The following is a 25,000-nucleotide window of genomic DNA, read 5'->3' on the forward strand; positions in this document are numbered from 1 at the left end:
ACAGCTCTGCAGATGTTGCTTTGATAGCTGTGCCATATACATGTTAAATATATGGGGGTTTCTACCATCACAGCTCTGCAGATGTTGCTTTGATAGCTGTGCCATATACATGTTATATATATGGGGGTTTCTACCATCACAGCTCTGCAGATGTTGCTTTGATAGCTGTGCCATATACATGTTATATATATGGGGGTTTCTACCATCACAGCTCTGCAGATGTTGCTTTGATAGCTGTGCCATATACATGTTATATATATGGGGGTTTCTACCATCACAGCTCTGCAGATGTTGCTTTGATAGCTGTGCCATATACATGTTATATATATGGGGGTTTCTACCATCACAGCTCTGCAGATGTTGCTTTGATAGCTGTGCCATATACATAGCAAAATAGTTTGGAAGAGATTTTTGATGTACTGATTCCTGGGCACATGGTATATGCAAAATGACGCCTGATTGAAGAGTTTTCTATTTATATCATCATACAGAATTCTTGCAACCAACAGCATGTTATATATATGGGGGTTTCTACCATCACCGCTCTGCAGATGTTGCTGTGAAGAGACAGAATCATTAGATCATTCGTTTTGGTACTGTCCATATGTAGCTTGCTTTTGGTAGCAGGTCCAGGAATGGCTGAAGAATTGTAACATTTACCTGGAGCTGACGCTGCAGACAGCAATACTGGGTGATCTGAAATGTCATAGTCAATCAATCAATAATATAATAATACTTTTAGCAAGAAAAAATGTTTTTCATTTACAACCTGTTGAAACTATGAGAATAGAAAGGTTCAGGACTTTTGTGAAACATCACAGCACAATTGAAAAATATATGGCAAATAGGAAACTGGATGGTGTTAAGAAATAGATGGAAGGGGTTGAGTGGAGCTGAAGGCTGGGACTGGATGGTCTTCAGAGATAGATGGGAGGGGTTGAGGGGAGCTGAAGGCTGGGACTGGATGATCTTCAGAGATAGATGGGAGGGGTTGAAGGGACCAAAAGGCTGGGACTGGATGGTCTTCAGAGATAGATGGGAGGGGTTGAAGGGACCTAAAGGCTGGGACTGGATGGTCTTCAGAGATAGATGGGAGGGGTTGAGGGGAGCTGAAGGCTGGGACTGGATGGTTTTCAGAGATAGATGGGAAGGGTTGAGGGGAGCTGAAGGCTGGGACTGGATGATCTTCAGAGATAGATGGGAGGGGTTGAGGGGAGCTGAAGGCTGGGACTGGATGATCTTCAGAGATAGATGGGAGGGGTTGAAGGGAGCTGAAGGCTGGGACTGGATGGTCTTCAGAGATAGATGGGAGGGGTTGAGGGGAGCTGAAGGCTGGGACTGGATGATCTTCAGAGATAGATGGGAGGGGTTGAAGGGACCTGAAGGCTGGGACTGGATGGTCTTCAGAGATAGATGAGAGGGGTTGAGGGGAGCTGAAGGCTGGGACTGGATGGTCTTCAGAGATAGATGGGAGGGGTTGAGGGGAGCTGAAGACTGGGACTGGATGGTCTTCAGAGATAGATGGGAGGGGTTGAAGGGAGCTGAAGGCTGGAACTGGATGGTCTTCAGAGATAGATGGGAGGGGTTGAGGGGAGCTGAAGGCTGGGACTGGATGGTCTTCAGAGATAGATGGGAGGGGTTGAAGTGAGCTGAAGGCTGGGACTGGATGGTCTTCAGAGATATATGGGAGGGGTTGAAGGGAGCTAAAGGCTGGGACTGGATGGTCTTCAGAGATAGATGGGAGGGATTGAAGGGAGCTGAAGGCTGGGACTGGATGGTCTTCAGAGATAGATAGGAGGGGTTGAGGAGAGCTGAACACTGGGACTGGATGGTCTTCAGAGATCGATGGGAGGGGTTGAAGGGAGCTGAAGGCTGGGACTGGATGGTCTTCAGAGATAGATGGGAGGGGTTGAGGGGAGCTGAAGGCTGGGACTGGATGGTCTTCAAAGATAGATGGGAGGGGTTGAGTGGAGCTGAAGACTGGGACTGGATGGTCTTCAGAGATAGATGGGAGGGGTTGAGGAGAGCTGAAGGCTGGGACTGGATGGTCTTCAGAGATAGATGGGAGGGGTTGAGGAGAGCTGAACACTGGGACTGGATTATCTTCAGAGATAGATGGGAGGGGTTGAAGGGACCTGAAGGCTGGGACTGGATGGTCTTCAGAGATAGATGGGAGGGGTTGAGGGGAGATGAAGGCTGGGACTGGATGGTCTTCTGAGATAGATGGGAGGGGTTGAGGGAGCTGAAGGCTGGGACTAATAACAGCAAGATAACTAATGTAAGATTGTGTCTGTAAAATGTATGTAATCCCTGGGGCATCAGGTAAAATATATATGGGGGATTGGAAATTACAATTACATTGATGGAAGCCCCAATCTATCTGCAATATTATCTGCAATATTAAAGCTATTCGACCCCCTCAAATATTTTAAGATGTAAAAATAATATAACAAATACCACAAGATAGGTTTGTCCTTTAATCCGGGTAATGCTGGGGTGTGTACTTTCCCTCGCTCTGCTGTTGATGTTCTCAGGAAGGAAGACAGGTGAACGGCATTATCCTCCTTCTCTTCTCTCCTCTCTTCTTCTCTTCTCTCCTCCTCTCTCTGCTGTTGATGTCCTCAGAAAGGAAGACAGGTGGAAGATATTATACTCCTTCTCTCATCCTCTCTGTGCCCTGGCTAGTGGCTAGCTCCCATGATACCTATTCTCCTCTCCTCTATGCCCTGGCTAGTGGCTAGCTCCCATGATACCTATTCTCCTCTCCTCTATGCCCTGGCTAGTGGCTAGCTCCCATGATACCTATTCTCCTCTCCTCTATGCCCTGGCTAGTGGCTAGCTCCCATGATACCTATACTCCTCTCCTCTCCTCTATGCCCTGGCTAGTGGCTAGCTCCCATGATACCTATACTCCTCTCCTCTCCTCTATGCCCTGGCTAGTGGCTAGCTCCCACGATACCTATTCTCCTCTCCTCTATGCCCTGGCTAGTGGCTAGCTCCCACGATACCTATTCTCTCTCCTCTATGCCCTGGCTAGTGGCTAGCTCTCATGATTCCTCTCCTCTCCTCTCCTGTCCTGTCCTGTCCTGTCCTCTCCTCTCCTCTCCTGTCCTCTCCTCTCCTCTCCTCTCCTCTCCACTCCTGTCCTGTCCTGTCCTGTCCTCTCCTCTCCTCTCCTCTCCTCTCTAGAGGACCGAAGCCTAGAGGATTACTCTACTTGGCACACACTACTTCCCTCTTGTCACAGAGAATTGGGTTAATCTATGCCAATCCCACACTCAATTTCAGGTTGCTTATCCCTGCAGACGGGCATGGCAGTGGCCTATACACACACAAACGTATGCACACACGCACTCACTGACACACACTCTGTCTAGTACCCACTTGTTCATTGGCATGTCTGTGGAAACCTGTGGAGTTTAGTTTTTTGTTTAGATGCCTCCCGTAACATGATATAGTGGTCGACTTCCACCATTCCCCTTGCATCCTGTGTTGCCACAACAAACTAGCATTGGATTTCAATTTCCCATTTGTGTTCTGTTCTGTCCCTGTTCGGGTGTGACTGGTAAGGAATACTGACATTGTTAAAGAAACAATTGACTACTATAGAATGTGGGAATGAGCAATATGTCAAATCCACTCAGAAATATGCATACAGAGCATGACAGAAGGGTAGAGAGGCTATTGCCAACTGTAGTATAGCACAGATGATACATATTGACTGTTTTGTGTTGTTTGGTATTGTTGGTTGTATCCCAGGTGGCACCCTGTTCCCTATGGGCCATGTTAAGTAGTAGTGAACTCTATAGGGAATATGGTGCCATCTGGGGGACAAACATTGATTGTTATGATTGGATGAGGTCAGCTGTCTCTACTCCTGTCTTTTTACAGCCTATCAACAGGGCTCTTTGGGCGGTGAGCGGAGCACTGGACCAATCCGGTGCCAGCGTTGTCGGGAGGCGTGTAAGGGAGAGGTGGTGCGCGTTCAGGACACACACTTCCATGTCAAGTGTTTCACCTGCACAGGTAAGGACATGCTGGGCTATGCTGGGCTGGGCTATGCTGGGACATGCTATGCTGGGCTATGCTGGGACATGCTATGCTGGGCTATGCTGGGACATGCTATGCTGGGCTATGCTGGGACATGCTATGCTGGGCTATGCTGGTGTAACAGTATAACTTTAGACCGTCCCCTCGCCCATACCCGGCCGCGAACCAGGGACACTCTGCACACATATCAACAACAGTCACCCACAAAGCATCGTTACCCATCGCTCCACAAAAACCACGGCCCTTGCAGAGCAAGGGGAACTACTACTTCAAGGTCTCAGAGCAAGTGACGTCACCGATTGAAATGCTATTTAGCGCGCACTGCTAACTAAGCTTGCCATTTCACATCCGTTACACTGGGCTATGCTGGGACATGCTGAGACATGCTGGGCTTCACTGCTTACTAGAATGGTGTCTGTCTGCACCTCTTCCTGCAGTAGTAGGTAACCCCTGAATGTTAAGGCTCTTACAGGCTGGGACTCGGACTGTGATGTCAATTCCCTGCGGACTCACTCACTCACTCACTCACTCACTCACTCACTCCAAGCCATGGCAGCAATGATCCAGTCTAGGGATTTGGAAGGATCAGAAGGACCATGAAAGAGGGTGTGTAGGAGGGCGTGGCCTCATGCTAAGGGGTGTGTAGGAGGGCGTGGCCTCATGCTAAGGGGTGTATAGGAGGACGTGGGCTCCTGCTAAGGGGTGTTTAGGAGGGCGTGGGCTCCTGCTAAGGTGTGTAGGAGGGCGTGGGCTCCTGCTAAGGGGTGTGTAGGAGGGCGTGGGCTCCTGCTAAGGGGTGTGTAGGAGGGCGTGGGCTCCTGCTAAGGGGTGTGCAGGAGGGTGTGGGCTCCTGCTAAGGGGTGTGTAGGAGGGTGTGGGCTCCTGCTAACGGGTGTGTAGGAGGGCGTGGCCTCCTGCTAAGGGGTATGTAGGAGGGCGTGGCCTCCTGCTAAGGGGTGTGTAGGAGGGCGTTGGCTCCTGCTAAGGGGTGTGTAGGAGGGCGTGGGCTCCTGCTAAGGGGTGTGTAGGAGGGCGTGGCCTCCTGCTAAAGGGTGTGTAGAAGGGCGTGGCCTCTGCCAAGGTGTGTAGGAGGGCGTGGTCTCCTGCTAAGGGGTTGTGGGGGGCGTGGCCTCCTGCTAAGGGGTGTGTCGGAGGGCGTGGCCTCCTGCTAATCTCTACCTTCAGTGTGATACATTGTGTCATGGCAACAACAGTATGTACAACTGCTGTAGATAGGGTCCATATACCTGTGGCTGTGTAGTCATGTTCTTACACCCTCTATCAGAGAGCAGTTGAAATGCCTGCTCCAGTACAGCACATAGTTCACTGCCACCATAGAAAGCTTTTGTGTAAGTAACTTAGCCAAGGATTGTTTCATGTTTTATGATATCCCCCTCTACTTTCACTTGTGTGTTTTCAGTTGAGGGGTTGCTGTGGTAACCATGTCAAGGGGCTCCATCCAGTCTGATTCGTGGTTATTCTCAGCATCACTAGGGAACCTCAACCAATGGGAAACCCCCATTACAGACCCCGGAGACCAGACAGAGGGTTCAGACAGAGAAAGATAGTGAGAGAAGGAAAGAGAGAGAGGGAGGGATGGATATATATATATATATATATATAAATAGAGAGAGAATTACCCTTTGTGTGGCAGGTAGCTTAGTGGTTATAGCATTGGGCCAGTAACCGAAAGGTTGCTAGATCAAATCCCAATGTAAAAAGGTACAAATCTGTCATTCTACCCCTGAACAAGGTAGTTAACCCACAGTTCCTGGGCTGTCATTGAAAATAAGAATTGTTTCTTACCTGACTTGCCTAGTTAAATAAATGTTAACTATATTTTTTAAATGTTGTCATCATACTTTTCTCTCTCAATCTCTCTGCCCCTCCCCTCTCACACTACCCCTACCCTGAACTGTCCTCTCTACTCCTTTCATCTCAAAATGGAACACATGGGATAATCCCAAAAGCAAACTCAAGCACAACTCAAATAGTTTGACATTGATGTATTTGACCTCGGTTCTGACCTAGACCAAAGCAGAGGCGTGATGCCAGTACAGTAGAGCAGTATTGTGTGACTATGCCCTCCCTCGCTGTGGTTCCAGTAGCATCGATGGCCACAGCTTTCTAAAGACCTGCTATTGTTTCACTGTCACCCCTATCCTTTCCTCCCTACCCTTCCCTCTCAACTACATGTTCCCTTCTCTATTCACCCCCCTCGTTTCACTTCTGTTTGTTCTTCATTCCTGTTGTTTGTCTTTGACTAATGATGATCTGGGTGTGTGATGGGGAATGAAACACACACATGATGAAAGATAGAAAGATGGAGAGAAAGATGGAGGGAAAGAGAGACATAGAAAGAGGTTGCTAATGGCTCAGGCAACAGTTATCAAAACAAGCATTTATATATCTCTCTCGCTCCCTCTGTCTCTCTCTCTCTCTGATAGATATCTAAGCACGAAATCAATTTCCCATCATGGGACAGTTTGACATTGGCGTGTTTAGCATGTGATAAGGAGGATGAATGAAGAAGTGTGTGTGTATGTGTGTGTGTGTCTATGTGTGTGCACACGTGTGCATGCGCATGTGTGTGCGTGCATAAGTGCATGTGTGTGTTTGTGATAGGAATTATAAAATGCCAAGGTGGACGATATGTGGTTATATTTGTCATAATATGATATTAGTTTATCTTGATCTTTCTAACTTTGTCTGTTTGTGTTGTCTCTGTCTGCCTGTAAGGAAATATAGGTAAAATGGAGGAAACATACAGAAAAGATACAGGAAATATGTAGGAAACATATTGGAAAGATACAGGAAACATATAGGAAACATATAGGAAAGATACAGGAAACATATAGGAAACATATAGGAAAGATACAGGAAACATATAGGAAACATATAGGAAAGATACAGGAAACATATAGGAAACATATAGGAAAGATACAGGAAACATATAGGAAACATATAGGAAAGATACAGGAAACATATAGGAAACATATAGGAAAGATACAGGAAACATATAGGAAACATATAGGAAAGATACAGGAAACATATAGGAAACATGTAGGAAACATATAGGAAAGATACAGGAAACATATAGGAAACATGTAGGAAACATATAGGAAAGATACAGGAAACATGTAGGAAACATATTGGAAAGATACAGGAAACATATAGGAAACATGTAGGAAACATTTGGGAAAGATACAGGAAACATATAGGAAACATATCGGTAAAATGGAGGAAACATAGGAATCGTATAGGAAACATGTAGGTAAAATGGAGGAAACATATAGGAAACATGTAGGAAATATATAGGAAACATATAGGAAACATGTAGGTAAAATGGAGGCAAAATATAGGAAACATTTAGGAAATATACAGTATAGGAAACATGTAGAAAACATATAGGAAACAACGAGGCAGAACTCTTTATACTCAACTCATTTCACCTTGGAAACAGAAAGTGCCATTCCCTGAGAAGCTCTCCCTTCATTTCCTTCCTTCTATCACAGTCTGTTATTATCACAATGTGCTTCTCTTTCTTTAGCTGTGTTCGAATACCCATACTAACATACTGTATAATACATGCTTAATGAGTATATACTACTTACTATAAACTATTAGTTCATTTTTGTATACTGTAAACAGAACAGTATCCTTTCAGTTGACCGTACTAGCTCTTCGCCGGTCTACCAGAAGTTGATGCTAGTTAGCATAACAAATTACTAGTTAGACATTTTACGACTTCGGGTGTGTTCTTAAATTCAACCTGGAGTGCCAGAGTGTGCTTGTAAATTCAGAGCGTTGTCAGATTGTCCGTGTGAGAATTCAGAGCGTTTCACTCTCAGAACGCACACTGGATGGTCGGGTGGAGGAGTAGGGTTGATTTGAGCGTTCTGACCTTACAAAGGCAGTCAAGCACCCAAGCTAACGTTGGCTAGCTTGCTAGCTACTTCCAGACACAAATGAGAGTGGCCATACTGACCATTTCACTCGCCCTAGCAGGGCTGGTTAGGCAGTTTTCAGTGTTATCCAGAGCATTGGTGACTAACTGTGTTTCTGGCAACAATTTAATTGCGCTTTTTTGCAATCGTTAACTGACACCGGCCATATTCAACTGACACCGGCCATATTCGGTGTTGAACGCTAGTCAATTCATTATTCTGTGCTCAAACTAGAGTGCTCTGAAATTGGAGTAGATAGCCAGAACAAATTTATGAAAGCACCCGAATGTCCATTGAAAACGCACAACAACTATTCCATTTAGCTTAGCTAAGAATGACGGGAATGATCAAGTCAATAAACATTGGGTAGTTCGATAGCCTATAGTTAATATACTGGCAAGTTTGATGTATAACTACTAACGTTAGGTAGCTAGATAACATACCGGTACATACTGCTGTAATGATATGCTATGTGGGGCAGCATAGCTAACAGATTGTCAGCCAACATAACGTTTAAGATAACTTATTTGAAAGTAATTACTTTATTACATTGCTCAACATTTTGTTCACATTTGTCATAATTAGTTAAAGCAATGAATTTGTAGCCGCTATTGTTGGACATTGGCTGCATATTTTCCCAAATTTTCTTCAAATCTGGAAACGATGTGAAGCCACGCCCATTTCCTGAATAATTGCATTATGGGCCCTAAAGTATGGAAATAGTGTCCTCTGCATAACCTCACACTCAACGTCAACAAAACTAAGGAGATGATTGTGGACTTCAGGAAACAGCAGAGGAAACACCCCCTCATCCACATCGATGGAACAGTAGTGGAGAGGGTAGTGAGTTTTAAGTTCCTCGGCGTACACATCACAGACAAACTGAATTGGTCCACCCACACAGACAGCATCGTGAAGAAGGCGCAGCAGCGCCTCTTCAACCTCAGGAGGCTGAAGAACTTTGGCTTGTCACCAAAAGCACTCACAAACTTCTACAGAAGCACAATCGAGAGCATCCTGTCGGGCTGTATCACCGCCTGGTATGGCAACTGCTCCACCCTCAACCGTAAGGCTCTCCAGAGGGTAGTGAGGTCTGCACAACGCATCACCGGGGGCAAACTACCTGCCCTCCAGGACACCTACACCACCCGATGTCACAGGAAGGCCATAAAGATCATCAAGGACAACAACCACCCGAGACTCTACCTGTTCACCCCGCTATCATCCAGAAGGCGAGGTCAGTACAGGTGCATCAAAGCTGGGACCGAAAGACTGAAAAACAGCTTCTATCTCAAGGCCATCAGACTGTTAAACAGCCACCACTAACATTGAGTGGCCGCTGCAAACACACTGACTCAACTCCAGCCACTTAATAATGGGAATTGATGGGAATTGATGTAAAATATATCACTAGCCACTTTAAACAATGCTACTTAATATAATGTTTACATACCCTACATTATTTATCTCATATGTATACGTATATACTGTATTCGATACCATCTGCTGCATCTTGCCTATGCCTCTCTGTACCATCACTCATTCATATATCTTTATGTACATATTTTTTATAACTTTACACTTGTGTGTATAAGGTAGTAGTTTTGGAATTGTTAGCTAGATTACTCGTTGGTTATTACTGCATTGTCGGAACTAGAAGCACAAGCATTTCGCTACACTCGCATTAACATCTGCTAACCATGTGTAGGTGACAAATAAAATTAGATTTGATGTTTTTTTTACCTTTATTTAACTAGGCAAGTCAGTTAAGAACAAATTCTTATTTTCATTGACAGCCTAGGAACAGTGGGTTAACTGCCTGTTCAGGAGCAGAATCACAGAACGGCAGAACCTTGTCAGATCGGGGATTTGAACTTGCATGTTCCGGTTATTAGTCCAACACTCTAACCACTAGGCTACCCTGCCTCATATTTCGGTGAATTTAGTACGAAATCCGGAAACATTTGGCATACTAACTATATCAATACTATGACCAATAAGCCTACTATTCAATTCACGTCACAAATAGTATGATTAGTGTGGGTAGTATGAGTATTCGAACACAGCTTTTGTCTGTCTGTCTGTCTGTCTGTCTGTCTGTCTGTCTGTCTGTCTGTCTGTCTGTCTGTCTGTCTGTCTGTCTGTCTGTCTGTCTGTCTGTCTCTCTCTCTCTCTCTCTCTCTCTCTCTCTCTCTCTCTCAGCAGTGAGTTCAGTAGCATTGTGATGGATGGAGACTGTGAGAGAGAGGTTATTATTACAGCATTCTGTTGACTGTAGCAGCAAACTCCGTTATAGAGAACACATTATTTATTTAGGCCAGGTAGGCCAGTTGAGAACAAGTTCTCATTTACAACTGCGACCTGGCCAAGATAAAGCAAGCAAAGCAGTGCGACAAAAACAACAACACAGAGTACAGTCAATAACACAAAAGATACAATAACACAGAGTAACACAAAATAAAATAAAAATAGAAAAATCTATGTACAGTGTGTGCAAATGTAGAAGACTAGGGCGTAGAGGGAAAATAATGACAATTTACCATTAATACTGGATTGATGGATGTGCAGATGATGATGTGCAAGTAGAGATACTGGGGTGCAAAAGAGCAAGAGGGTAAGTAATAATATGGGGATGAGGTAGTCGGGTGTGTTATTTACCGATGGGCTATGTACAGATGCAGTGATCGGTAAACTGCTTAAAGTTAGTGAGGGAGATATAAATCAGTTTCAGTGATTTTTGCAATTAGTTCCAGTCATTGGTAGCAGAGAACTGGAAAGAAAGGCGACCAAAGGGGGTGTTGGCTTTGGGGATGACCTGTGAAATATAACTGCTGGAGCGAGTGCTACGGGTGGGTGTTACTATGGTGACCAGTGAGCTGAGATAGGGCGGAGCTTTACCTAGCAAAGACTGATAGATGACCTGGAGCCAGTGGGTTTGGCGACGAATATGTAGCGAGGAGCAGCCAAGAGCATACAGGTTGCAGTGGTGGGTAGTATATGGGGCTTTGGTGACCAAACGGATTGCACTGTGATAGACTGCATCCAGTTTGCTGAGTAGAGTGTTGGAGGCTATTTTGTAAGTAACATCGCCAAAGTCAATGATCGGTAGGATAGTCAGTTTTATGAGGGTATGTTTGGCAGTATGAGTGAAGGAGGCTTTGTTGCGAAATAGGAAGCAAATTCTAGATTTAACTTTGGATTGGAGATTCTTAATGTGAATCTGGAAGGAGAGTTTACAGTCTAGGTGTTTATAGTTGACCCCCAGGTATTTATAGTTGTCCACATATTCTAAGTCAGAACCGTCCAGAGTAGTGATGCTAGTCGGGCAGGCGGGTGGAGGCAGAGCGATCGGTTGACTTAGCCTTATGGACACGCTGCCTATGAGCCTATGTCAGTCACCTATTCCCCATAGTAGAAAAGTTGACCTATTCTATTGGTCAGCTTGTCGAGAAGAAAATAGCCCAAACAATATTCATACAACCAGTAGGCTTAGGCTTAGGCTACATAAAAAAATATGAATCTGATGCAACAGTTCAGAACGTTTAGCGTAACATGTTGTTAAACTATTATTTCTTAACGTTATTAGCACAGCAATGCACACAGTTCGTAGGCTACGTGTGAACGTACGTTTGGCTACCGGACAATGAAAGAAAGTTGATAACCAATAGAACATAAGAGAAATAGGCGATTGGTTTCAATGGGATATGTGTCTTTATAAAATAATTGCCTCCACGGATATGGTCCGATGTTGCCATGGCTACTTTGAAGAAAGGCTAAATATTCCTCATGATATGTAGTAAAAGGTTTCAAACAATTAAATAGCTTTATGTTTTCAAAATGCTTACTGTCTCCAGCTCATTGCAAAGTGTTGTGTGACACGCTGATGAAGACTGCCTTCCATTGCCTTTGAATGGCGAATCGGAGGTGCGCTTCAATTACCAGTTGAGAAATACAAATAGTAGCTCTCTTTAATCGTGGCCCCAAAAACTATTTCTAACAAACAATTGCATTTAGAATTGTTTCACAATGACTGGGCTTGTAAAACTGTCTGACAGACTTCTGGCTCAAAGGCTCTGTACCTTTATGTTGTGCGCATGTGATAATTAAGATACATAATGAATATACCCTCGTGCCAATTTATTTCCACTAAATTATGCAAATGATCACCCGTAGACCGATAAGCTTGAACAGTCAAAGGTTTTTACATCAACTGTGTTTCCATCCATAAATAGGCTAAAAGCATTACTTACTGGGTTTTTGTTTTTTTATGGAAGCCCTAGCGCACATACGCACACACAAGTACCCACACACACGTATGCACACACACACACACTTTGGATGATATGTGTTATTGTATTACTGGTAATGGTAGCAGACTGTGTATCATGGCCTAATGACACCCTAACCACATTTTCCTCTCGTTGCTAAAGTGGCACTCTCCCATTCCAGCACAGCGACCAGGCATTGCAGTGGTCTAAATGCATGTTCCATATGGACAGCTCCTTAGGGAGACTCCCACACACACACACACATGCACGCATGCACGCATGCACGCACACACGCGCACGCACACACACACACACACACACACACACACACACACACACACACACACACACACACACACACACACAAGCAAGCGTCAGGTTCCGAAACCTTAAAAATATTCTGTCAGCAGTTTTCTGAGTTAAAACAGATTTCTACAATGTCCAGTGTATCAAGACTACTGTAAGACATTGCCTGTATCAATTTGTCTCTAGTAAAACTTCCCTTTGAGAAAGGAACAGGTTTAAATCACCAAGGAAGGATCGTGGAAGCTTTTCTTACAGGTGGGTTCTGTAGAACGCCAGACCAAATCAAACCTGTCCAGACCAGATCAAACCTGTCCAGACCAAATCAAACCTGTCCAGACTAAATCAAACCTGTCCAGACCAGATGAAACATGTCCAGATCAGATGAAACCTGTCCAGACCAGATGAAACCTGTCCAGATCAGATCAAACCTGTCCAGATCAGATCAAACCTGTCCAGACCAGATCAAACCTGTCCAGATCAGATCAAACCTGTCCAGACCAGATCAAACCTGTCCAGATCAGATCAAACCTGTCCAGACCAGTTTGTGACTTGTGTTCTATCTGCAAGGTCTCATCACTCTCTCACTCTTAGCTCTTGGCACACCATGACAATCTACCTCCGTAGAGGTAGATTGGAAGAGAGGGAGTAGGAGAGATGGAGAGAGATGGAGAGAGATGGAGAGAGGGGGTAAGAGAGATGAAAGAAGGAAGAGAGAAGGACAGAGAGGGTTATGGAAAGAGAAGGGGGTAGGGAGAGATGGAGAGAGATGGAGAGAGGGGGTAAGAGAGATGAAAGGAGGAAGAGAGAAGGACAGAGAGGGTTATGGAAAGAGAAGGGGGTAGGGAGAGATGGAGAGAGATGGAGAGAGGGGGTAAGAGAGATGAAAGAAGGAAGAGAGAAGGACAGAGAGGGTTATGGAAAGAGAAGGGGGTAGGGAGAGCGCGACAGGGAGAAACAGAGAGAGAAACAGAGAAAAGAGTTAGAGAGAGAGATGTGGGTTAGAGGGGATCGGAGCTTCCCGTAGCTATAGCAACCACTGCCACGCTGGTCCAATCACCAAGCCAACGTGTGGTTGCTACGGAGACATTGTGAGATTACAGGGAGATGAGTTTAGGCAGCAGCGGTTTTCCCTCCCGAGCTCCAGGATTTAGGATAGGAGACAAGGGCAGTGTCTCAAATAGTACCCAATTCCCGATATAGTGCTCTGGTCAAAAGTAGTGCACTATTTAGGATGAAAACAGGTATTATCCTGCATCTTATCTCCTGGAGAATCGCTGCTTGAGGGGATAAACACACGCATCAGCTCTGCCTATGGTCTCTCCCACACACACACACATACACACACAGATATACACACACACACACACACACACACACACACACACACACACACACACACACACACACACACACACACACACACACACACACACACACACACCTCTCTTTCTCTCTCCATTCCCCTCTCTTTCTCTCTCCATTCCCCTCTCCTTCTCTCTCCATTCCCCTCTCTTTCTCCTCTTTCACGCTCGTTCTCTCTCCATTCCCCGCTCTTTCTCCTCTTTCACACTCCTTCTCTCTCCATTCCCCTCTCCTTCTCTCTCCATTCCCCTCTCTTTCTCTCTCCATTCCCCTCTCTCTCCTCTCCTCCTCTTTCATTCCCCTCTCTTTCTCTCTCCATTCCCCTCTCTTTCTCTCTCCATTCCCCTCTCTTTCTCCTCTTTCACACTTGTTCTCTCTCCATTCCCCTCTCTTTCTCTCTCCATTCCCCTCTCTTTCTCTCTCCATTCCCCTCTCTTTCTCTCTCCATTCCCCTCTCTTTCTCCTCTTTCACTCTTGTTCTCTCTCCATTCCCCTCTCTTTCTCTCTTCATTCCCCTCTCTTTCTCTCTCCATTCCCCTCTCTTTCTCTCTCCATTCCCCTCTCTTTCTCTCTCCATTCCCCTCTCGTTCTCTCTCCATTCCCCTCTCCTTCTCTCTCCATTCACCTCTCTTTCTCTCTCCATTCCCCTCTTCATCTCTCTCCATTCCCCTCTTTCTTTCTTCCCCTCTCCATTCACCTCTCTTTCTCTCTCCATTCCCCTCTTCATCTCTCTCCATTCCCCTCTCCTTCTCTCTCCATTCCCCTCTCTTTCTCTCTCCATTCCCCTCTCGTTCTCTCTCCATTCCCCTCTTCATCTCTCTCCATTCCCCTCTCTTTCTCTCTCCATTCCCCTCTCTTTCTCTCTCCATTCCCCTCTCTTTCTCTCTCCATTCCCCTCTCTTTATCCTTTCCCTCATTTTCTCACTTTCTCTACTCATGGAGAACTTGGTGGTGTTTTCCACGTTGTCTTTATTTTCACATCATAGCAAACTGTTAGGCATAAACTGCATACAAGACACCCAGAAACACGCAAATACACACACAACCATGTTTATGTCTGTTTTGTCTTTATTTTCTGTCTGGACAAGCAGGGAGGAGGAAACCTAATGAAACCCAACACAGTTCCTCTCTGTCTGAACCACCACTAAACAACCCTCTGAGCTCCCCATAAAGCACTAATTGGCTCATTTCGAACAGTTTACTGTGGAAGTGGGGCAGATGTGACCAAACGGGTTCAAACCCAGGATATAGACTAGCTTTGCCACCTAAGCTGAAGCCGAGGAATTACTGTAGCTTGCTGCAATCAGTTTTGTATTTAGTTTATTCCATGCTCGTTCATTTAGAATAGTTTGAGTGATCAGTCTTTAACCTAATCCACCGTCTCTCTCTCTTTTTCTCTTTGTCTCTCTCTTTCCTCCTCTCCCTCCCTCTCTCTCCCATTCTCTCCCACTCCCCCCCCCTCTCCCTCACTCCCCCCATCTCTATATTTCTCCAGTGTGTGAGTGTGACCTGGCTAGGTCTGGGTTCTATCAGAAGAGTGGTGAGTACATCTGTACGTCAGACTACCAGCGTCTGTACGGGACGCGCTGTGACCGCTGTGATGGATTCATCACCGGGGAGGTGGTCTCTGCTCTGGGGAGGACCTACCACCCTACCTGCTTCGTCTGCAGTGTCTGCAGGTGCACACACACACACACAAGCACACACATCCACGCACAGACACACACACATCCATGCACACACACACACACACACACACAAGCAATCTATTCCTGACTGATCAATTTGATCAAATAAAACAGTGAGTGTAAGGTTGAGCTATTTTGTAGTTAGCTCTGTCTTGCGTTTTCAGTGAACTGGTATTTTGAAAATACAGCAGAGATGGTGGGAGACCGAGACAGAGAAACAGAGCTGTCAGAGTGGGACAGAAATAGCAGCACTGCGTTTGTGGCCAGAGTAACGCAGCTTCCATTAAATATGTAGAGTAAAAAGTTGAAAGCACAGAGCAAGGCTGACGGTGCAGAGAGTGTCTGGAGGAAGAGACACACACTCGTCTAGTCTACTACACCTCTAGTCTAGTACATCTAAGAACATCAGCTACCCGAAAGCATCAAACCGTGGTCTCCAGACATGCCTGACAGCACACTAACATTCTGTAGACCATCCAAGGACGTCTTCCTCACATCCAAAGACATGATACCTACTCTCACACAGCAAATATTCACTGACAAGACACACACACACACACACACGCACGCACACACACACACACACACACACACACACACACACACACACACACACACACACACACACACACACACACACACACACACACACACACACACAGCCTTTTCTGGGTAAGGTAAGAGGTTGTTCCTGCATGTGTCCTCAGTCACTGTGAAACCTGTTTGTTTAGTGTGTGTGTGTGTGTGTGTGTGTGTGTGTGTGTGTGTGTGTGTGTGTGTGTGTGTGTGTGTGTGTGTGTGTGTGTGTGTGTGTGTGTGTGTGTGTGTGTGTGTGTGTCCTAATCCCAGCATGGCGTGAGAGCATTGATTGTGCAGTGATGAGGACAATGACCAGGTGGCACCAGCTGTGGTGTCTCCCCTCGGCTCAGTGTGTGTGCGTGTGTGCGCATGTGTACGCAAGTGTGTGTATTAATCAGTGTGTATCTCCCCCCATGCAGGAAGCCGTTCCCTATCGGAGACAGAGTGACGTTCAGTGGGAAGGATTGTGTGTGTCAGCAGTGTTCTCACACACTTGTCACCTCCAACGAACCAATCAAGATCCACGGACCCAGCCGTAAGTCCCACCCTCTTAAGGTGTTCACGGGTCAGAAATGTTGTCCCTGTCACTTTTTTCTCTCACACCCCTAATTCTCTCACTTTTCTTGTTGCCTATTTCCCCCTCCCCTCTCTCCGGTCTCTCACCTCATCCCCCTCTCTCCCCTCCTCCTCCATCTCCCACTGCGCTCCCCCTCCACTCTCTCTCCTCCACCCCCTTTCTCCCCCTCCCATCACCCTCTCCCCCTTCTCACCCCCTCCCTCTCTCCCCATTCTCCTTCCCTCTCCCCATCTCCCCCTCCCCCTTTCTCCCTCTTACCTCTTACCTCCTCCTCCCCCCCCTTCTCTCCCTCTTCCTCCCTCCCCCTCTCCCTCTACCCATCTCCCCCTCCTCTTCTCCCTCCTCTCCCCCTCCCCCTCCCTCTCCCCCATCCTCTCCCCTTACCTCCACCCCTCCTCCCTCCCCCTCTTCCTCCCTCCCCCTCTCCCTCTAACCATCTCCCCCTCCTCTTCTCCCTCCTCTCCCCCTCCCCTTCCCTCTCCCCCTCCTCTCCCCTTACCTCCACCCCCCTCCTCCCTCCCCCTCTCCCTCTCCCCCTTCTCTCCCTCTTCCTCCCTCCCACTCTCCCTCTACCCATCTCCCCCCCTCCTCTTCTCCCTCCTCTCCCCCTCCCCTCCCTCTCCCCCCCCTCCTCTCCCCTTACCTCCACCCCTCCTCCCTCCCCCTCTTCCTCCCTCCCCCTCTCCCTCTACCCATCTCCCCCTCCCCTCTTCTCCCTCCTCTCCTCCTCCCCTTCCCTCTCCCCCTCCTCTCCCTTACCCCACCCCCCTCCCTCCCCCCCCTCTCCCTCTCCCCCTTCTCTCCCTCTTCCTCCCCTCCCCCTCCCTCTACCCATCTCCCCTCCTCTTCTCCCTCCTCCCCCCTCCCCCTCCCTCTCCCCCTCCTCTCTCCCCTTACCTCCACCCCTTCACCCTCCCCCTCCCCTCTCCCCTTCTCCCCTCTTCCTCCCTCCCCCTCTCCCTCTCCCCCCCCTCTCCTTACCTCTTACCTCCTCCCTCCCCCTTCTCTCCCTCTTCCTCCCTCCCCCTCTCCCTCTACCCATCTCCCCCTCCTCTTCTCCCTCCTCTCCCCCTCCCCCTCCCTCTCCCCCCTCCTCTCCCCTTACCTCCACTCCTCCTCCCTCCCCCTCTCCCTCTCCCCCTTCTCTCCCTCTTCCTCCCTCCCCCTCTCCCTCTACCCATCTCCCCCTCCTCTTCTGCCTCCTCTCCCCCTCCCCCTCCCCCCCTCCCCCTCCCCCTCCCTCTCTCCCTCCCCCTCCCTCACCTCCACCCCTCCTCCCTCTCTCCAGACTGTTCAGGGTGTGGAGAGGATATTAAACAGGGACAGTCTCTGCTGGCGTTGGAGAAACAGTGGCATGTCAGCTGCTTCAAGTGTCAAACCTGCAACATGGTCCTCACTGGGGAATACATCAGCAAGTCAGTACACACACACACACACACACACACACACACACACACACACACACACACACACACACACACACACACACACACACACACACACACACACACACACACAGACAGACAGGCGCATCTTTGATTGTAATTTTTTGCCTTTGTGTTTCAGGGACAATGTGCCGTACTGTGAGTCTGATTACCACGCCCAGTTTGGGATTAAGTGTGAGACGTGCAGCAGATACATCAGTGGACGGGTACTGGAGGTGAGCACTTATACACACTCCCCTGGGGACCTATACTGTCCTCTGTGGCCCTCTCCCCTCATCTCATCTCCTCACCTCACCTCACCTCTTCTCTTTTCTCCTTTCCTCTCCTCTCCCCTCTTTGCTCCTCTCCTCTCCCCACATCTTCTCTTTTCTCCTTTCCTCACCTCTCCCCTCTCCTCTCCCCTCCTCACCTCTCCTCACCTCTCGTCTTCTATCGTCTCCTCGACTCTCCTCACCTCACCTCTCCTCATCTCACCTGTAGTCTCTCCTCCTCTCCTCTCATCTCTCCTCCCCACCTCACCTCTCATTTCCTCTCATCACATCTCCTCCACCCTCCCCACCTCTCATCTCCTCTCATCACATCTCCTCTCCTCTCCTCTCAACTCCCCTCCTCATCTCTCCTCTCATCTCCTCTCCTCTCCTCTCCTCTCCTCTCCTCTCCTCTCCTCTCCTCTCCTCTCCTCTCCTCTCCTCTCCTCTCCTCTCCTCACCTCTCCTCTCCTCTCCTCTCTGTGTGTGAAGTGCTCTGTGCCTCTCCATCAGTCTGTCTCTCCCTGGGTTATTAATAGCTTCTACAACACGGCTGGCTTTATCTCCTGAGTGTGTGTGTGTGTGTGTGTGTGTGTGTGTGTGTGTGTGTGTGTGTGTGTGTGTGTGTGTGTGTGTGTGTGTGTGTGTGTGTGTGTGTGTGTGTGTGTGTGTGTGTGTGTGTGTGTGTGTGTGCGTGCGTGCGTGTGTGCGTGCGTGCGTGCGTGCGTGCGTGTATGTGTCCAGATACCAATGCTGCAGTGCAATGTCATGTCATGCGAAACGTATTTCCACACTTTTTGCTTTTTAAAACTTAACTGCCAACATGCACAATGTTTGGGACCGTATTAACAGTGGACTAATGAACAAAATACTGTCAGATGCTTTTGGTCCTTTAAACAGTTAGAGAAGCCCATTTGATGAGATTGTTCCAGTAATGAGCAGTGTAAACACAGCAGGAGCTCTCTCTCTGTCTCTCTTTTCCACTCTCTCTGTTTTCTCTCTCTCTCTCTCTCTTTTCCACTCTCTCTCTGTCTCTCTCTCTCTCTCTCTCTCTCTCTCTCTCTCTCTCCCTCTCTCTCTCTCTGTGTCTCTCTGTGTGTGTCTCTCTCAAATTAAAATTAAAATTCAAGCTGCTTTATTGGCATGAAAAACATTGTGTCAATATTGCCAAAGCAACAATGTATACAATATACATTGTAACAAAATTATAAATGATAGCAAATAAAAATATAAAAGTGTAGTAAATAATAATACAAAATTAAATACAAAAATAATAATAATAATAATAATCTCTCTCTCTGTGTGTGTGTGTCTCTGTCTGTGTCTCTCTCCCTCAATTTAATTCAATTCAAGGGGCTTTATTGGCATGGGAAACATGTGTTAACATTGCCAAAGCAAGTGAGGTAGATAATATACAAAAGTGAAATAAACAATAGAAAATTAACTGTAAACATTACACATACAGAAGTTTCAAAACAATAAAGACATTACAAATGTCATAATATATATATATATATATATATATATATATATATATATATATATATATATATATATACAGTGTTGTAACAATGTACAAATAGTTAAAGTACACAAGGGAAAATAAATAAGCATAAATATGGGTTGTATTTACAATGGTGTTTGTTTGGCTTCACTGGTTGCCGTTTCTTGTGGCAACAGGTCACAAATCTTGCTGCTGTGATGCCACACACTAGATATGGGAGTTTTTCAAAATTGGTTTTGTTTTCAAAGTCTTTGTGGATCAAAGGAAAATATGTCTCTCAAATATGGTCATAAGTTGGACAGGTTAAACAAGTGAACAGCTAATTTTAAAAGGCTGTGACATTCACAATAGCCTGTCTTCTCTTTGTGTTGCCATTGGTCTGCCTAACTATGCAAATGGTTACATAATGGCAAGGCTATTTGTTACATTCACTGGTTGCCCCTTTCTTGTGGCAACAGGTCACAAATCTTGCTGCTGTGATGGAACACTGTGGTATTTCACCCAGTAGATATGGGAGTTTATCAAAATTGGGTTTGTTTTTGAATTCTTTGTGGATCTGTATAATCTGAGTGAAATATGTGTCTCTAATATGGTCATACATTTGGCAGGAGGTTAGGAAGTGCAGCTCAGTTTCCACCTCATTTTGTGGGCAGTGTGCACATAGCCGGTCTTCTCTTGAGTGCCAGGTCTGCCTATAGCAAGGCTATGCTCACTGAGTCTGTACATAGTCAATTCTGCATTCAGAGTCTCAATTCGGTGTTTGTCCCATTTTGTGAATTCTTGGTTGGTTAGCGGACCCCAGACATCACAACCAATAAGGGCAATTGGTTATATAATTGGTATGTCAAATTTTATGTTCCTTTTGATGGCATAGAATGCCCTTCTTGCCTTGTCGCTCATATCATTCACACTATTGTAGAAGTTACCTATGCCGCTGATGTTTAGGCCAAGGTATGTATCGTGTTTAGGGCAACGGTGTCTAGATGGAATTTGTATTTGTGGTCCTGGCTACTGGACCTTTTTTGGGACATCATTATTTTGGACTTACTGAGATTTACTGTCAGGGCCCAGGTTTGTCAGAATCTGTGCAGAAGTTCTGGGTGCTGCTGTAGGCCCTCCTTGACAGAAGCACCAGATCATCAGCAAACAGTAGACATTTGACTTGAGATTCTAGAAGGGTGAGGCCGGGTGCTGCAGACTGTTCTAGTGCCCTCGCCAATTCGTTGATATGTTGCCAATTTTAACCGCACACTTGTTTGTGTACATGGATTTTATAACGTCATATGTTTTTCCCCCAATACCACTTTCTATCAATTTGTATAGCAGACACTCATGCTACATTGAAATTGAATTTTTTGAAATCAACAAAGCATGAGAAGACTTTTCCTTTGTTTTGGTTTGTTTGTTTGTCTATTAGGGTGTGCAGGGTGAATACATGGTCTGCCGTACGATAATTTGTTAAAAATCTAATTGAACCTTTCCTCAGTCTGCTGTCAATGCAGAGGATTTTCTAAGGTTGCTGTTGACGCATATCCCACGGTAGTTAATGGGGTCAAATTTGTCTCCACTTTTGTGGATTGGGGTGATCAGTCCTTGGTTCCAAATATTGAGGAAGATGCCAGAGCTAAGGATGAGGTTAAAGAGTTTAAGTATAGCCAATTGTTGTCTGTATATTTTATCATTTCATTCAAGGTAATTGGAGAATCCTTTGGGTTCTGGTAGTCTTTATTAATATCTGATTCTAAGATTTGTATTTGATCATGTATATGTTTTTGCTGTTTGTTCTTTCCTATATGACCAAAAAGATTGGAGAAGTGGTTTACCCATGAATCTCCATTTTGGATAGATAATTATTCATGAAATGGTTAGAGTCTATGGATTCTTCAATTACATTGAGCTGATTTCTGACGTGCTGTTCCTTCTTTTTACGTAGCATATTTCTGTATTGTTTTAGTGATCAAATCAAATGACATTTTATTTGTCACATACACATGGTTAGCAGATGTTAATGCGAGTGTAGTGAAATGCTTGTGCTTCTAGTTCCGACCATGCAGTAATATCTAACAAATAATCTAACCTAACAATTTCACAACAACGCCCGCTCACATACGCCCGCTCACGGCCTGGGCGTATGTGTGACGTCCATGTCGAGGCCCTCTTTGCGGGGGTGGGTATCATTGTGTGGGCAGGAGGGGTATGGGTGTCACGCCCTGGTCGAAATATATTATGTTTATTCGTCATTTATTCGGTCAGGCCAGGGTGTGACATGGGTTATTGTGGTGTGTTTTTGTCTTGGGGTTTTGTGGGATGTCTAGCGTAGTCTATGGCTGCCTGAGGCGGTTCTTAATCAGGTGATTAGTCAGGTGATTATCATTGTCTCTGATTGGGAACCATATTTAGACAGCCATATTCTTTGAGTGTTTCGTGGGTGATTGTTCCTGTCTCTGTTTTGTTTCACTAGATAGGCTGTATAGTTTTTTCACGTTTCCGTCTGTTGTTTTCATACATTTCAGTATTTTCATTGTCTAGTCATTTTCTTCAATAAACATGAGTAACCATTACGCTGCATTTTGGTCCGCTTCTCCTTCAACAGAAGAACGTCGTTACAGAATCACCCACCACAACAGGACCAAGCGGCGTGGTAACAGGCAGGTGCAGCAAAGAGAGGAATGGACATGGGAGGACGAATTGTTTGGAGAAGGACCCTGGGATCAGCCTGGAGAATATCGCCTCCCCAAAGAAGAACTGGAGGTGGCGAGAGCTGAGAGGCGCTGGTGTGAGGAGGCAGCGCCGCGACGCGGATGGAAGCCCGAGAGTCAGCCCCAAAAATTTCTTTGGGGGGGCTCAGGGAGAGTGTGGCAAAGTCAGGAGTCAGACCTGAGCCCACTCTCCCTGTTTATAGTGAGGAGCCAAGGAGGAGACCAGAACCAGAGCCGGTGTTGGAGGTGAGCGAAGCAGAGACTGTGAAGGAGTTAATGGGGAAATTGGAGGAGAGAGAAATGAGGGAGTTGCTGTGTTGGTGCTTTTTGCATGGAATTCGCCCGACGTGGCGGGGTTTTGAACCTGGGTGCTCCATACTCGTCGGGTGTTTTCGATGGCACCTGGGCCTCCTGTGCAATCCCTAGCCTTGCCATAGCACTGCTCTCAAGATCTGGGGTGCCCATCCTGTGCCACCTTCCGGTGGCAGCTCCCCGCACCAGGCTTCCTGTGTGTCTTGAAGTTGCCAGCACCACGCATGGCCTAGCCTCACGTCAGATCCTTTCTCCTCTCCTGCGCTGCCGGCCTGTTCAGCGCTGTGGAGCCTTTCTCCTCTCCTGCGTTGCCTGAGTCTCCCGCCTGTCCAGCGCTTTCCTCCTCTCCTGCGCTGCCAGTGCTGTCGGAGCCTCCCCGCCTGTTCAAGATCTCCCGCCTGTCCAGCGCTACGCCTTCCTTCACCTGCGCTGTCTAGCGCTGCCGGAGTCTCCCGCCTGTTCAGCCACCAGAGCCTTCCTCCTCTCCTGCGCTGCCGGAGTCTCCCGCCTGTTTAGCAGCCAGAGCCTTCCTCCTCCCCTGCGCTGGCAGGAGCCTTTCTCCTCTCCTGCACCAGGCTTCCTGTCCTGCGTGTCCCCCTCTCCAGTGCTGTCCCTCCCGCCTGTTCAGTAGCCACTCAGTGCCAGCACCACGCATCAGGCCTACAGTGCACCTTTCTCCTCGCCTCTCCCGTCTGTCCAGCGCTCCAGCTCTGTCAGCGCTGCCGGAGCCTTTCTCCTCTCCTGCTCCTCTCCTGCGCTGGCGGAGTTTCTCCCTCCTGCCTGTTCCTCTCCCCTCTCCAGTGCTGTCGGAGCCTCCCGCCTGTTCAGCGCTGTCGGAGCCTTCCTCCTCCCCTGCGCTGTCGGAGCCTCCCGCCTGTCCAGCGCTGCCGGAGCGCCTGTTCAGCGCAGCCTTTCTCCTCTCCTGCGCTGCCGGAGTCTCCCGCCTGTTTAGCGCAGCCAGAGCCTCCTCCCCCCTGCGCTGTCCAGCGCTACCGCGAGCCTTGTCCAGCGCTACTTCCTCCTCCTGCGCTGTCGGAGCCTCTCCCCTCTCCAGTGCTGTCGGAGCCTCCCGCCTGTTCAGCGCTGTCGGAGCGCTTTCTCGCCTCTCCAGCGCTGCCTCTCCCGCCTGTTCAGCGCAGCCAGAGCCTTCCTCCTCTCCTGCGCTGCCGAGTCTCCCGCCTGTTTAGCCAGCGCCTTCCTCCTCCCCTGCGCTGCCGAGCCTCCCTCCTGTTCTGCGCTGTTTCTCCTCTCCTGGCTGCCGGAGCCTGTCCAGCGCTACGCCTTCCTCCTCTCCTGCGCTGTCGGAGTCTCCCCGCCTGTGTTCAGTGCAGCCAGAGCCTTCCTCCTCTCCTGCGCTGTCGGAGCCTCTCGGCGCTGCCGGAGTCTCCCGCCTGTTCCGCAGCGCCTTCCTCCTCTCCTGCGCTGCCGGAGTCTCCCGCCTGTTTAGCCTTCCTCCTCCCTCCTCCGCGTTCTGTCGGATCCTTTCTCCTCTCCTGCGCTGCTTCTCCCGCCTGTTTAGCCAGCCAGAGCCTTCTCCTCTAGCGCTGCTCGGTTTAGCGCTCCCGCCTGTTCAGCGCATGGAGCAGCCAGAGCTGTTAGTCTGCATTCCTCCCAGAGCTGTCTCCATGCGCCAGAGCTGTTAGTCGGATTCTCCCAGCCAGAGCTGTCAGTCTGCATGTCAGCCAGACTCCCGCCTGTTTAGCGCAGCCAGAGCCTCCCTCTCCTCCTCGCAGCCAGAGCCTTCCCCTCCTCTCCTGCGCTGTCAGAGCCTTTCTCCCTCTCCCTGCCGGAGTGCGCTGCTGGTGCTGCCGGAGTCTCCCGCCGGAGTCTCCCGCCTGTCCAGCGCTACCGGAGCCTTCCTCCTCTCCTGCGCTGTCGGAGCCTCTTCCAGATCCGTCTGCAGTCAGCCAGACTGTCTTCCAGATCCGTCTGCAGGAGCTGCCAGTCTGCAGACTGCCAGTCTGCATGGAGCTGCCAGTCTGCATCTGCCAGTCTGCAGCCAGTCTGCAGACTGT

The 25,000-nt window shown here is 47.8% G+C and overlaps 1 protein-coding gene across 1 annotated transcript in view; it reads left to right on the forward strand.

Annotated features, from left to right (window-relative positions):
- Nucleotides 1-25,000, forward strand: part of LOC135544950 (actin-binding LIM protein 3-like) — a 113,480-nt gene that overhangs the window by 60,671 nt on the left and 27,809 nt on the right. Inside the window, exons 4-8 of the mRNA XM_064972638.1 lie at nucleotides 3,892-4,026; nucleotides 15,429-15,612; nucleotides 16,620-16,735; nucleotides 18,066-18,192; nucleotides 18,344-18,437. Coding sequence (XP_064828710.1) covers nucleotides 3,892-4,026; nucleotides 15,429-15,612; nucleotides 16,620-16,735; nucleotides 18,066-18,192; nucleotides 18,344-18,437 — 656 coding nt within the window. The remainder of the gene's footprint in view (nucleotides 1-3,891; nucleotides 4,027-15,428; nucleotides 15,613-16,619; nucleotides 16,736-18,065; nucleotides 18,193-18,343; nucleotides 18,438-25,000) is intronic.

The sequence above is a fragment of the Oncorhynchus masou genome, chromosome 9, assembly GCF_036934945.1.
Source record: "Oncorhynchus masou masou isolate Uvic2021 chromosome 9, UVic_Omas_1.1, whole genome shotgun sequence".
Taxonomy (NCBI): Eukaryota; Metazoa; Chordata; class Actinopteri; order Salmoniformes; family Salmonidae; genus Oncorhynchus; species Oncorhynchus masou.